Source organism: Mastomys coucha, unplaced genomic scaffold (assembly GCF_008632895.1).
Source record: "Mastomys coucha isolate ucsf_1 unplaced genomic scaffold, UCSF_Mcou_1 pScaffold5, whole genome shotgun sequence".
Classification (NCBI taxonomy): Eukaryota; Metazoa; Chordata; class Mammalia; order Rodentia; family Muridae; genus Mastomys; species Mastomys coucha.
In genome coordinates, this window is record NW_022196911.1 from 83,372,444 (window position 1) to 83,385,027 (window position 12,584).

General features: G+C 42.8%; 1 protein-coding gene across 2 annotated transcripts in view; it reads left to right on the forward strand.

Annotated features, from left to right (window-relative positions):
- The window catches only part of Tex14 (testis expressed 14, intercellular bridge forming factor), a 75,634-nt gene extending 70,011 nt beyond the window's left edge, over window positions 1-5,623 (forward strand). For both annotated transcript variants that reach the window (XM_031354380.1, XM_031354381.1), the window contains 3 exons: window positions 1,802-1,908; window positions 4,652-4,703; window positions 5,287-5,623. In XM_031354380.1, coding sequence (XP_031210240.1) covers window positions 1,802-1,908; window positions 4,652-4,703; window positions 5,287-5,323 — 196 coding nt within the window. In that variant the 3' untranslated portion in view covers window positions 5,324-5,623. The remainder of the gene's footprint in view (window positions 1-1,801; window positions 1,909-4,651; window positions 4,704-5,286) is intronic.
- Window positions 5,624-12,584: the final 6,961 nt, after the last annotated feature.

Here is a 12,584-nt window from a genome sequence, read left to right on the forward strand (position 1 = left end):
TAAAGGCATGCGCCACCACGCCCGGCTAAGCTACTTTAAAAGATAAAGACAAAGCCAGGCATGGCTGTCACATGATGTGTAGTTTCAGCTACTCAGAACTCTTGAAGACTGGGCCTGCCCAGAAGCTCCAAGTCAGCCAAGGAGCGAGCACAGGGCTACAGTATCTCAGACAAACAAAACCAACAGTTCAGATGATACTTAACAGTTGCTAAGTTTTAGATCCAAAAGTATACAAGGTGGGAAACCAAGCCTAACTAGATTATTTTTTTAGTTGGAAACTGCTAAATGTAATTATGTTGAGGGCAGGAAGGTTTTCTTTTCTTTTCTTTTCTTTTTTTTTTTTCTTTGGTTTTTGTTTTGTTTTGTTTTGGTTTGGTTTGGTTTTGGTTTTTTGAGGCAGGGTTTCTCTGGGTAGCTCTGGTTGTCCTGGAACTCACTCTGTAGACCAGGCTGGCCTCAAACTCAGAAATCTGCCTGCCTCTGCCTCCCAAGTGCTGGGAGTAAAAGTGAGGGCAGGAAGTCTTAATTCACATACCCAGCACTTAGTTTCTGAAATAGTTGACATAGCATTAATGCTAGATAAACAGAAATGAGCTGTTCAGATCAGAGAAGTTCACCACAAGTCACACATGTGCTATTGGAGGACTCCTAGGACACATTTCTAAATGGATGTCAGCAGTCAACAGAGAAGACACACAATAGTCCCCGGTCTGGAAACCAGGTCATGGGAGAGCAGCTCAGGAGCCAGGGAGACTGGGCCTGAGAAGAGCAGATGAGTGAAGAATTTGATCGCTTCCCTCACTACCTGAATACTGTGAAGTGAACAGCATCTGTTTACTGTCTTCTGCCCGAAGGGACAAACAGAGAGGGTAGACGAGATGTTGCAGAGTAACAGCTTCTTATTAGTGAAGCATGATTGTCTAATGGCCACATCGTTATAAAGAAGAAACAGCCTTTCCGTGTCAACAGGCGTAGCTGCTCAGGTGCACCTGATGACTGTGGTCTTGGGTGTTTGGACAGAAGTAGAAGATAAATGCAAAGGCCTTTGCCCACTCTCCAGCGTCTGATTATGTCAATGAAGGTTAAAAGAAGAAAAATCCCTTTTGCCACAGGTGACTTTATCTTCTCCCCGACTCTTTTGGGGAGTGACTGTTTCTTCTCTTAAGGAGAGTGTGGTTTAAACTGTGAGATGCTTACTTAGACTTCTCATATCACAGGGACCTTGAAGGAAATGAAGACAAGGTGATGAATAATGAAAGAGAATGCTGATAATAGAAGAAAAATGCTTTTTCATTTTTCCTTTGAGACTACCTATATAGTGTTAATGTTGAAAACAGAGTCTGATTACATAGGCTTTAGACCTAATTAGGTATGTAATTTCTGTGCCTTGGTTTTCTCATCACACTGTAGATGTAGCAGTAACTGCTTCATACATTTCAGGAAACAAGTAAGTTAACATACATTTAAACTAGACTTGTTCAGCATGGTAGTAACACATGCCTTTAATCCCAATACTCTGGAGACAGAGGCATGCAGGTCACTGTGAGTTCAAGGCCAGCCTGATTTACTTAATGAGTTCCAGGCCAGTTAGGGCTACATAGGGAAACCTGTCTCTAAGCAAATAAATAAATAATGAAAATAAAAGATATACAAGAACTAAAGGTAAATAAAGATACTTTAAACACTTGCCCCGTAGGAGCACCCCACTAGTACTAAGTACTCGATGCTTACTTCTGAACATAGTCTTGTCCCCCTGATGGTTATGTATGTGTTTTAATACCCCAAATCATTGTCATTAAAGGGAGAAAAAAAACAAAGATGAAGACATTGTTGAACAGAAGAGAAAAAAAGAAAGCATCAAGCCAGAGAGAAGGAAATCAGACAGCTTCTTAGGGACTTTGGAAGAAGGTATGGATGAATGATTATATGTAGTCTGTAGTCCTTGGGCTTTGGTGACTATCAAAGCTTCTAAGAAATGTTTCCCAGCCCGGCAGTGATGATACATGCCTTTAATCCCAGCACTTGGGAGGCAGAGACAGGCAGATTTCTGAGTTTGAGGCCAGCCTGCTCTACAGGGTGAGTTCCAGGACAGCCAGGGCTACACAGAGAAACCCTGTCTCGAAAAAACAAAAAAATAAAAAAATAAAAATAAATGTTTCCCAGATACTATACACAATCTTGCAACCTGGGATAATTTCCTTTTCCTTGAAGTTCAGCTCAGCATTTGTAATAATTGCAATCAACTTCATAACAAACAGTAACATCAGTTTTGCGGGTTTTTTCTTTTGTTTTTGTTTTTTCTTTCTTTTTTTTTTTGGCATTACCTTTCTTTTTTATTGGACATTTTATTTATTTACATTTCAAATGTTATCCCCTTTCCCAATTTCCCCTCTGCAAACCCCCTATCCCATTCCTCCTCCCTCTGCTTCTATGAGGGTGCTTCCCCATCCACCCACTCCCTCCTCATCACCCTTGTGTTCTGCTACACCCAGACATTGAGCCTTCACAGGACCAAGGGCCTCTCCTCCCATTGATGTTTGACTAGGCTATCCTCTGCTACATACACAGCTGGAGCCATGGGTCCCTCCATGTGTACTCTTTGGTTCGTGGTTTAGTCCCTGGGAGCTCTGTGGGGTCTGGTTGGTTGATATTGTTGTTCTTCCTATGGGGTTGCAAACCCCTTCAGCTCCTTCAGTCCTTTCCCTAGCTCATCCATTGGGGTTCCCGTGTTCAGTCCAATGGTTAGCTGCAAGCAACTACCTCTGTATTTGTCACACTCTGGCAGAGACTCTCAGGAGACAGGCTCTTGTCAGCAAGCACTTCTGGGATTCCACAATAGTGTCTGGGTTTGGTGACTGTATATAGGATGGGTCCCCAGGTTGGGCAGTCTCTGGATGGCCTTACCTTCAGTCTCAATCCACACTTTGTCCCCGTATTTTCTTTAGACAGGAGCAATTCTGGGTTAAAAATTTGGAGATGAGTGGGTGGCCCCATCCCCCAACTGGGGCCTTGCCTAATGTCTGGATATGGTCTCTACAAGTTCTCCCTCCCCTTTGTTGGGCATTTCAGCTAATCTCATCCCCATTGGGTCCTAGGAACCTTTCGTTTTCCTGGCATCTGGGACTTTCTGCTGGTTACCCCCAGTTCCCCACCCCCCATTGCTACATACCTCTGTTGAGACAGGGTTTCGAAACTCTAGCCCAGTTGGCCTCAATCTCAAAGCAGTCAGTCCTCTTACCTAGCAGGAGCTGTGATTGCAAGCATGGGCCAACATTCCTGGCTTTTGAGTTCTGTTTCTAAAATAAGCCATGGGCCAGCCTTAATCTGTACATTGTCTATAGAGCTGTTTTGCATTTAAATGTATTCAAAACAACTTTAAATTTAAGTTGAGCGTGGTGATGCATACCCCAGTACTCAGGAGGTAGAAGCAGGAGGATCACCCACATCAAGGCCAACCAGGGAGAACCTGTCTAAAAACAACAAAAAACCAAGGGCTTGGAGAGTGCTTTACGGGGCTTATCACCAAGCCTGAGGGCCATAGGTTTGATCCCCAGAACCCACAGAGGAAGGAGAGATTCAACTCCAGTAAGTTGTCCTCTAACCTCCTTCATATGTGCCCATGTGCACATACATACACAGAAATGTAAAATACAACTTCTTAAGCATTTTAAATTTAGCTTACATGGGTACTGAGGAAATCATATATTACAGAATTTAAATGGAGTTTACAAGTAATATAAAAGTTATAAATTAACCTTAACTTTAAAACTATCCTAGTAGAGTTCCAGGCTTCTATTGTATCTTTACAGATGATTCCCCCTTCTAAGTTTACTTTATTGGGGAGTTAGATGTTCACCCTGCGAGTCACCCAGTGTTCCTGACATCTTTTCCCTAGTCCCTTCTTGTCCTTTCCCTGACCTTGTTTATGCTTTATGTTTCAGGATGCTGACCCTAGTAGACTGTATCTCACTGACTTTCTGGGGTCCCTGGCAGAAGATTAGAGGGCAAAAAAATTGAATAGCAATTTTCCCCTACTTCCTTGAACACCTTGCATCTGGTATCCACGGTGTCCCTCACAAGTATCCTGCCTTTCCTTGCTCCAGTTCTTCCCACCAGGTCCCACTAACTGTCCTGCCATCCCATCCCACTCACTGTTAGCTGCTTTCCACTTAGGCTTCCCACAGCTGCAGCCAAAAGAAGCTCTGTCAGTCCTTGTTTGTTCCCTTAACTCTAATTATACATTTGTGTATGGCCACTTTGCTAAGGAGTCCTTATCTGTACCAGCTATGTGTACATTTTATTTCCTCCAGAACTCTGACTGGCAGAGGGCCAGGTGTGGACATTTAGCCAAGAGTGAATTCACTAGGACAATAACTCAGGGGATTGGGAAAGGTAATGCAAGGACTTTTGAATTGGTATCACTGGACTCATTGCTATGGCAGGGAGCTATAGGACGTTAGGAGAAGAAGCCCTTAGCTGTATTTTAGAAAACATTTTGCATTTTTAGAAAAGTCTGATCTAGAGTGGAACAAGTAAGTAAACAGCACCCTGAGCTGGAGAGCACCCCAGTGTGAATGCTGAAGTCTGACCGCCCTCAACCTAGAAAGTAACCAGGCTTTATTCTCTCTTTCTTCCTCTGTGTTCCATCAAGATGAACTAAAACCCTGTTTTTGGAAGCGACTGGGTTGGTCTGAACCTTCCAGGTAATGAGATAGTGTGTGTGTAGGTCAGAGTTTGTTCTTTATAGAGTGTGTAAGCAGACTTAAAATATTTACCAGTATCTAAATAAATATCTCTAACAGACTGAATTCATACCAAGCTGATCAGTTTAAAGTTATATATGTATAATTGATTAAAACAAGGTGAAGTTAATGCCAGCTTTGTTTAAATATAGCTGTTCAAGTTTTCATGCACAAGGAGTATAAAAGATGTTGATGTTATCAGTTGCTTTGTAGTCATTTTGCATTTCTAAGACACACTGTTGATACTATCTGCCTAGATTATACAGACTGAAATTCCTTTCCTGTGACTTCAGTTGAATAGGAAAAGTGTGTGTGTGTGTGTGTGTGTGTGTGTGTGTGTGTTTTCTAAATACAAGTGTGTGTGTGTGTGTGTGTGTTTTCTAAATACACACTGGGCTTAGGAAATGAGCTTAGTGTCAGAATGCCTGCCTGGTTTGTGTGAGCTCAGGGATGTGACCCTAAGCACTGCACAAGAATTTTTAAAAGTATATGTGAACTCAAAAAACTTCCCTTTTTTTTTGTCCCTTAAAATATATGCACACAGGATAATTGTGCTGGATCAGAGCGACTTGTCAGAGTGATCGGAACTGAAGCGTGCGAGCCTTGTGGCTGTGGCCTCCTTCTCTTCTCCGCTTCAGTTGTCTGACAGTAGTTCCAGTGAATACCTCACGCTTTGTTCTGCTGCTCCTATGGGCACAATAATGTGGCCCTATCATGGGTAGCATGCTTAATCATTTGTTTTAAATCAGGTTTCTGAAAAGTGCAAAGGAACCATGATGGCAAACATTTTAATTGTGTTCAAAATGGCTTTTGTTTTTTATTGATGTAAATTTTTGAAACCATAACTCTGTTATATAATAAAGTATTTACTTTGAATGCTAGTTAAGTGCCAGTTGTGAAACATCTATTTCTGTGCATTAGTTTGGGGCTTGGGAAGATTGCTGAATTTCCCTTCCAGTTAGAACCAGCTTACTAGGAGACAGCAGGAACACCCTAATGTATTTTGAATTTTCTAAGATAAACAACATCATCTCCACACATTTTGGAGTGTGAATGGAACTGTGGCGAAACTAAAGCCAGTGCCTACTCTCATTTAGCCTTTCTGTTACTGTTAGCAGATGACTAGGATAAATAGACAGGCTTCCATGTGAAGTGTTCACATCTGATTAGCCTTTATTAGGAAGCATCACACTATTGTGCAGCACTAGCGTTTGATCTTGCCTTGGTAGGTAGTAGGTCTTTTTTTGTGAAAGGCTCCTGTTGCAGATGACCACATTCACACGTTGTAGATTGCAGAAAATCTCTTCGGCACAGATAAAATAGCAGGTACATTGTTTGGCTACCTTGCTATTGTAACTAGAGGAAAACCATCAGAAAACTAGTAAGTTACATGGCTATGTGGTAGCTCGTGAGTTCTAGCACATGGGGGGCTGAGCAGGATTGCTGTGCTTCTCAGTGTGAGACCCTTCCAAAAGGAAGCAAACAAGGGGCCTATGAGATGGCTCAGTGTGTAAGGCACTTGTCAAGCCTGACAGCCTGGGTTTGGTCACCAGGACCTGCATGGAAGATGGAGAGAACTGGTTCACAGAGGTGGTTCTCTGATCTTCCTCCATATACAAACAATGAGTAAATAAATATAATAAAAAATTGAAAAGCAAGCGACAAAACAATACCACTCCTAAGTTTACAAGTATTCTATGTAAGGAGCTGTGACTGTAGAGACGTACAGTACGGTCTTCCTCTCAAAAGCTTCCTCGAGTTGAAGAGACAAACACAAGAATGTGGAGACTAGTAGACTGCGTGAGAAATGGAGAAGTATAAGATCACACTAATGCTTGCTGATGAGAATTTTAATTTAGACTGGGTATGGTGGAACGTAGGTTTAATCACAGCTCTTGAAGGCAGAGGCAGGTGGATCTCTGTGAGTTTGAGGCCAGCCATAGCTATGTTTGTGTGTCTGTGTCTGTGTCTGTGTGTGTATGTTTACATGTGTGATGGTGCATGTGTGAAGGTCCAAGGTTGATGTCAGAAATCTTCTTTAACTGAGGTCTGCCTTATTCTTTGAAGCAGCATTTGTCTCTCACTTGAACCCAGAGCTCACTGTCATGGCTGCTCTAGCTAGGCAGCTTGCTCCTGGGACCCTATCTCTGTCTTCCGAGCCCTGGGATTATAAAGTGCGTTTATCTAGTGGTTTGAAGATCTGAACTCTAGTTCCCATGATCATGCAGCAAGGCTTTAATCACCGAGCCATCTCCCTATTCTCAAACATTCTCCTTTATACATCTCTTTCCATAAGCATTCACATGTTGATTTTCTTATGTTTAAAGATTATTGCCCGGATCTGGGCCCATACTCTCGGGAATCAAAGGCTGGAAAATTGCAAGTTGGTGGCCAGGGTGGACTACAGAGTGAGTTCAAGACCAGCCTGACTACAAAAAGTAACGTAGCAGGTTACAGAGATGGTTCTGCAGTTTTTTAAAAAAAACCTTGCTGCTCTTTCAGAGGTCTGCAGTTTAGTTTCCAGCACTCATACCAGGCAGCTTACCACAGTCTTTAAGACTAGCTCCAGGTGAGACACCTTTTTTCTGGCTGCCACAGGTACCCAAATGCATGTGGTGCACACATAACATGTAAATTTAAAAAAATAATAAGTCTTACCTAGCCATGATGGTGCTCACTCACTTTTAATCTCCAAATTTAGGAGGCAGAGGCAGGTGGACCTCTGTGAGTTCAAAGCCAGCCTCGTTTACAAAATGAGTTCTAAAACAGATCAGACTATATAGTGAGAGACCCTGTCTCCAAGAAACTCCTCAAACCAAAGAGCAATAGCAATAAATTTTAAAGCAGCAATCCAGCACGTGGCAGACAGTCCTCAGCACTAGAGAAAGCATGTCCCGCATTCCAGCCGCTGAACTACTCTTCTCCTACTGTGGTTCTTAAAACACAACTGGTGGGGGCTCCTCTGATGCTGCTAAGTAGATCTGGCTGCCCTAAGGCAAACTACATCAGCCCCCTACATCAGCCTTTGATATGTAAACCTTGCTTCCCACATTTAAGTTCATGGGTATTTTATTAAAAAGGTTAGAGTCTGATCGAGCAGTAGAGAGGAAGGCAGGACTTGAGGATGACGTGAAGGGTCTCAGGAGAGACCAGGGAGGAGGGGAAGAGGAGAAAGTTGCCTCGAGGCTGGATGATGGATCATGAGCAGGTGACCAGGAGAAGTGGACCGTGAGGATAACCGGGGCGAGAATCAGACAGCAGATAACAAGGGACATATGGCTGGGATGTAAGTTAGAACAGCTCAAAACCTGGACCATCTAGGCTTACAGCTTATAAATAAAAAGGATTTTGTGTCTTTTATAGAGGCTAACTAGAATACATAATTCATAGTACCCACTACCCTGGATATCTTTAGTGCCTTGCCTCCCCCTCTCTCCTCAGCACACTAGAATTTGGGTCCCACTTCTTCAGAAGTTACTCAGGTCACCAGTGTCTTTCATATTCCTAAATCACGCAGTCAACTTTTGCCTCATGATAAATTTTTTTTCCTCCACTTACTTCCTCAGTCTCATTGATGTTAGACACTGGTTTTTCTTCTACCTCTGAGTATTCTACCTCAGCCTCCACCTCTAGCTTTTCTCTGAATGTTCTTTCTAAATGACGGATGGCTTGAATGAGAATAGCCCCCAGAGGCTCATGTATTTGCATGCTTAGTCCCCAGTTGTCTGGAAGAATTCAGAGTTCTGGCCTTATTGCAGTAGGTGTGTTGCTGGGGTCAGGCTTCAAAAGCCCACTTCAGACCAGGTCCTCCCTGCCCCCATGAGATTTAAAACTCTCAGTCCCATGCCTGTCTGCGTCCTGCCATGATGATTGTGAACTAACTCTCTGAAACTGTAAGCAAGCTGCCAATTAAAAGCTTTCTTTTGTAAGAGTTGCCTTGGTCATGGTGTCTCTTCACAGCACAAAGCAGTGACCTAGTTTACTTCCATGGCTTTGGTCATTGGGCCTGCTCTAACAATCCTGTATTGTGAGGAATGAGCCTCTGATGTGAGCCCAAGCGCTTATCGTACACTCAGTGCCTCCTCGTGGATTTTTTTCAGGTAATTCATTGGTCCAGCCAATATTGAGCTCACCATGTTTGACTTGTTGCTTTTAGCTTCTCCTTCCACTCAGTATTAGTGTCGTGTTATCCTCTCAAATCAGAGATAAAGATACCATCCTTGACTCTCAGCTCCATTAGATTTACAATCGTAACTCATTACACTTAAAAAAAAATCAGTAGACTTGTTTGTTTCAAGCTGGGCATGGTGACACAGGATTACAGTCTCAGCACTTGGAGGCTGAGGCAGGAAGATTGCTGAGAGTTCGAGGCCATTCTTAGTACAGTGTGAGAAAACAAAACAACAAGAGAAAAACGACAACAGCAAAGAGCCCCTCCCTGCCAGACAAACGAAACTTTCACTTCCAAGATGTAGGTTTCGGATTCTCACCCCCCCTCCCCCCGTTTTGCTACCACTGCCTGTCCAGCAGCCTTCTCAAGGTGCTCCTTCCAGCTAGCATGCCTCCTTTAAGGCTGGCCTTGAACTTCTGGTTCTCCTGAGTCTACCTTTCAAGTGCTAGAATTACAGGTACTTGACACCATGCCTGCCTTCCAAATCTTTGTAGTAACTCCTACATGCCAGTCACTGCCCTAGGCCTTCAAGCAATGATGAGCAAACTGAGTCTGCTGCCCTGGAGTTTACCTAGCTACTCAGTGACCAAATGGTAATAATGATAAATGCTGTTTATGATAATAAGTTAAAATGATATAATTACATCTGGATGGTAAGAGGCAACTTAATGGAGATGGAGAGATGGCTCAGTGGTTAAGAGTACTCAGTGCTCTCCTGAAGGTTCTGAGTTCAATTTCCAGCACCCATTTGGCAGCTCACAACCATCTGATATTGTATTCTGATGTGCAGATGTACATGCAGACGAAGTATCTATATACATAAAATACATAAATTAATCTTTAAAAAATCAGGCAAGTTAACATTAAATAAAGTATTCAAGGGAAGCTGCTCTGAAGAGGTGACCTCCAACTCTGTCTGGAATGATGGGTGAGAGCCAGCCTTGTATCTGGAGGATAAGCATCCAGCACCAAGAACAGCAGGTACAGAGCTCCATGTGAAAGGCCAGTATGTATAAAATGTCAGTGTGGTATAGAGAAGCAGTATAAGTTATGGGGAAGCTATCAGGAAGTTGCAGTGAGGGATTGGAGCTATGGCTCACTGGATGTGCTTCCAGAGGGCCTGGCTTTGATTCCCAGCACCTGTATGCCAGTTCACAACTGTAACTCCAGTCCCGGGGATCTGAAGCCATCTTCTGGTGTGCATGGCACCAGTTGGACAAAAGGTGCACACACGTAAACATAGGCAAAGCACCGCATGCCTGAGAAGTACGATGAAGATGGAAGAGTGAGCAAGAGGAGTGTAGACCATGGCAAAATGTAGGAACTGTTAGAAAATTCTCCCTCTTCTCCAATATTTAACACCATGTGGTGTTCTTGTTTTGAGATGTATTTCTCATGTATTCCAGGCTAGCTTTACATTTATGTTGAGTATGACCTTGAACTTGTGAACCTTCCTTCCTCCACCTTCTGAGTACTATGACTATAGGCCTTTGTCAGCACTACAGTTTATTCTAGCTCAGGCTGGAATCTGTTTGACAAGTACCCAGGCAACTAATCTATATCCCCAACCACAGTGACCTTTTATTCATTTTTTTTGGTATATGTATAGAAGTTATATGCACATGTGTGCTCAGATATATGAGTGTTCATGTGTGGAGGCCAGAAGTCACCACTGTATCTTCCTCTGGTGCACCTCACATAGATTTTTTTTGAGATAGGCGCTCTTACTGATTCTGGAGCTCATTGACTGGTTAGAATGACTGGCTGTTGGACTCTAGAGATCTGCCTTTGCCTCCTCAAGCACTGGGGTTACAGGTGCATACCACACCTGCTTTTTATGAGTCTTCATGTGTGCACAGCAAGCGCTTCAATGAGTCATCATTCCACCTTCATAATGATCTTTTTACTCTATGGATCTTGCTTGGATCTGTGGCTATGGCTCTTAGAGAAAATGGAGTTCTCTTAACTCTTTAAATACATTGTGGCATGTGCTGCCCTTGTGTATCTAGCTGTGTTACTTAATGTCCTCAGAGAATCTTCTTGACATTTTTGAACCTTCTGTAAGAGTCTCTACCAGTATTCTGCCTGCCTTCTTCTAATCCATGCACAGACCAAATTATCACATCTCTGTCTCTGTCTCTGTCTCTTTCTCTCTGTCTCTCTCTCTTTCTCTCTGTCTCTCTCTCTCTCTCTCTGTCTCTCTCTCTCTCTCTCTCTCTCTCTCATACACACACACACACACACAAACAAATATACCCCACATTAGCCTATGCCTTTAAATCCAGCACTTGAGAGGCAGAGGCAGGTGGATCTCTGGATCTCAGGAGGACAGCCTGGTCTACATAGCAATTCTAGGGCTGCATAATAGAAAGACCCTGTCTCAAAAAAATATTGTGTGTGTGGGAGTGCTGGAGCATGCAGGTGCCTGTGTCACAACATACATGTTTTTTTTTAAAGATTTATTTATTTATTTATATGTATATGAGTACACTGTAGCTGTACATTTTTTTAAAAAGATTTATTTATTTATTTATTTATTTATTTATTTATTACACTATAGCTGTACTGATGGTTGTGAGCCATTATGTGGTTGCTAGGAATTTGAATTCAGGACCTCTGCTTGTTCAGGTCTAAAGATTTATTTATTATATGTAAGTACACTGTAGCTGTCTTCAGACACACCAGAAGAGACATCAGATCTCATTACAGATGGTTGTGAAGCCACCATGTGGTTGCTTTGAACTCAGGACCTTTGGAAGAGCAGTCAGTGCTCTTAACCACTGAGTCATCTCTCCAACCCCACAACATACATGTTAAGGTCAGAGGACGACTTCCAAGAGTTGGGTTACGGGGCTAGAACTCACGTTGTCAAGGCTTCCACGGCAAGCACTTTACCTGCCAAGTCCTTCTCTGGCTCCATACTTTCATTTCATACTGCACAACACACTTACAGACCAGTAAGCTCTTCCACTCCTGTTCTTATCAACTATAAGCTAAAGAAGGCCAGGTCATATTTGTGTTGTTCACTGAGGTAACCCAGATTTGTATTTCGGTCTATTCACCAGTGAAGACTGTTGGGACATGGGTTTAAGCCGATAAAATGTCTTTATCAGCTGGATAGCAACCACACTGAGTTGGTTCAGGATCCCAGTGTAGCACCGAGCCTTTTGTGGGGTGAGCTTTTAAGCACAAAAACACATGTTCTGGGTTGACATACTTTAGTTAACAAGAATAGTTAGTCAAAAGTAGAACTACAGAAGCTAAAAAGAAAGGTTAGAGACTTTCCTGGAACTATGGACTTTGATGGATTAGACTTTTGTTTTAGTTTGGCAGGTGGTGCTGTCTATGTGGTGAGTTTTACAGCCTGAATGGTATTTTCATCATGGAGTCAGTCATGCTAAGGTCTGGGGCCTGTTATCCTATTGGGTACTCAGCTAAGAGAGCAGTTGTAATATTCACAAACCACTGGAGGTTGGGTGGTAAAACTCTCCTTACAGAAGAGGAGCCTGACTGTACTAAAGAAACATTGAGACTTACAGAACCCAGACTGGTGAGGTGGCTAAGCAAGTAAAGCCAGATGAGCCTGACGACCTGAATCTAATACCTGGAATCCACAGCAAAAGGAGAACACCAACCTGGAACCTAAAAGTTGTCCTTTGACCAGACATTTT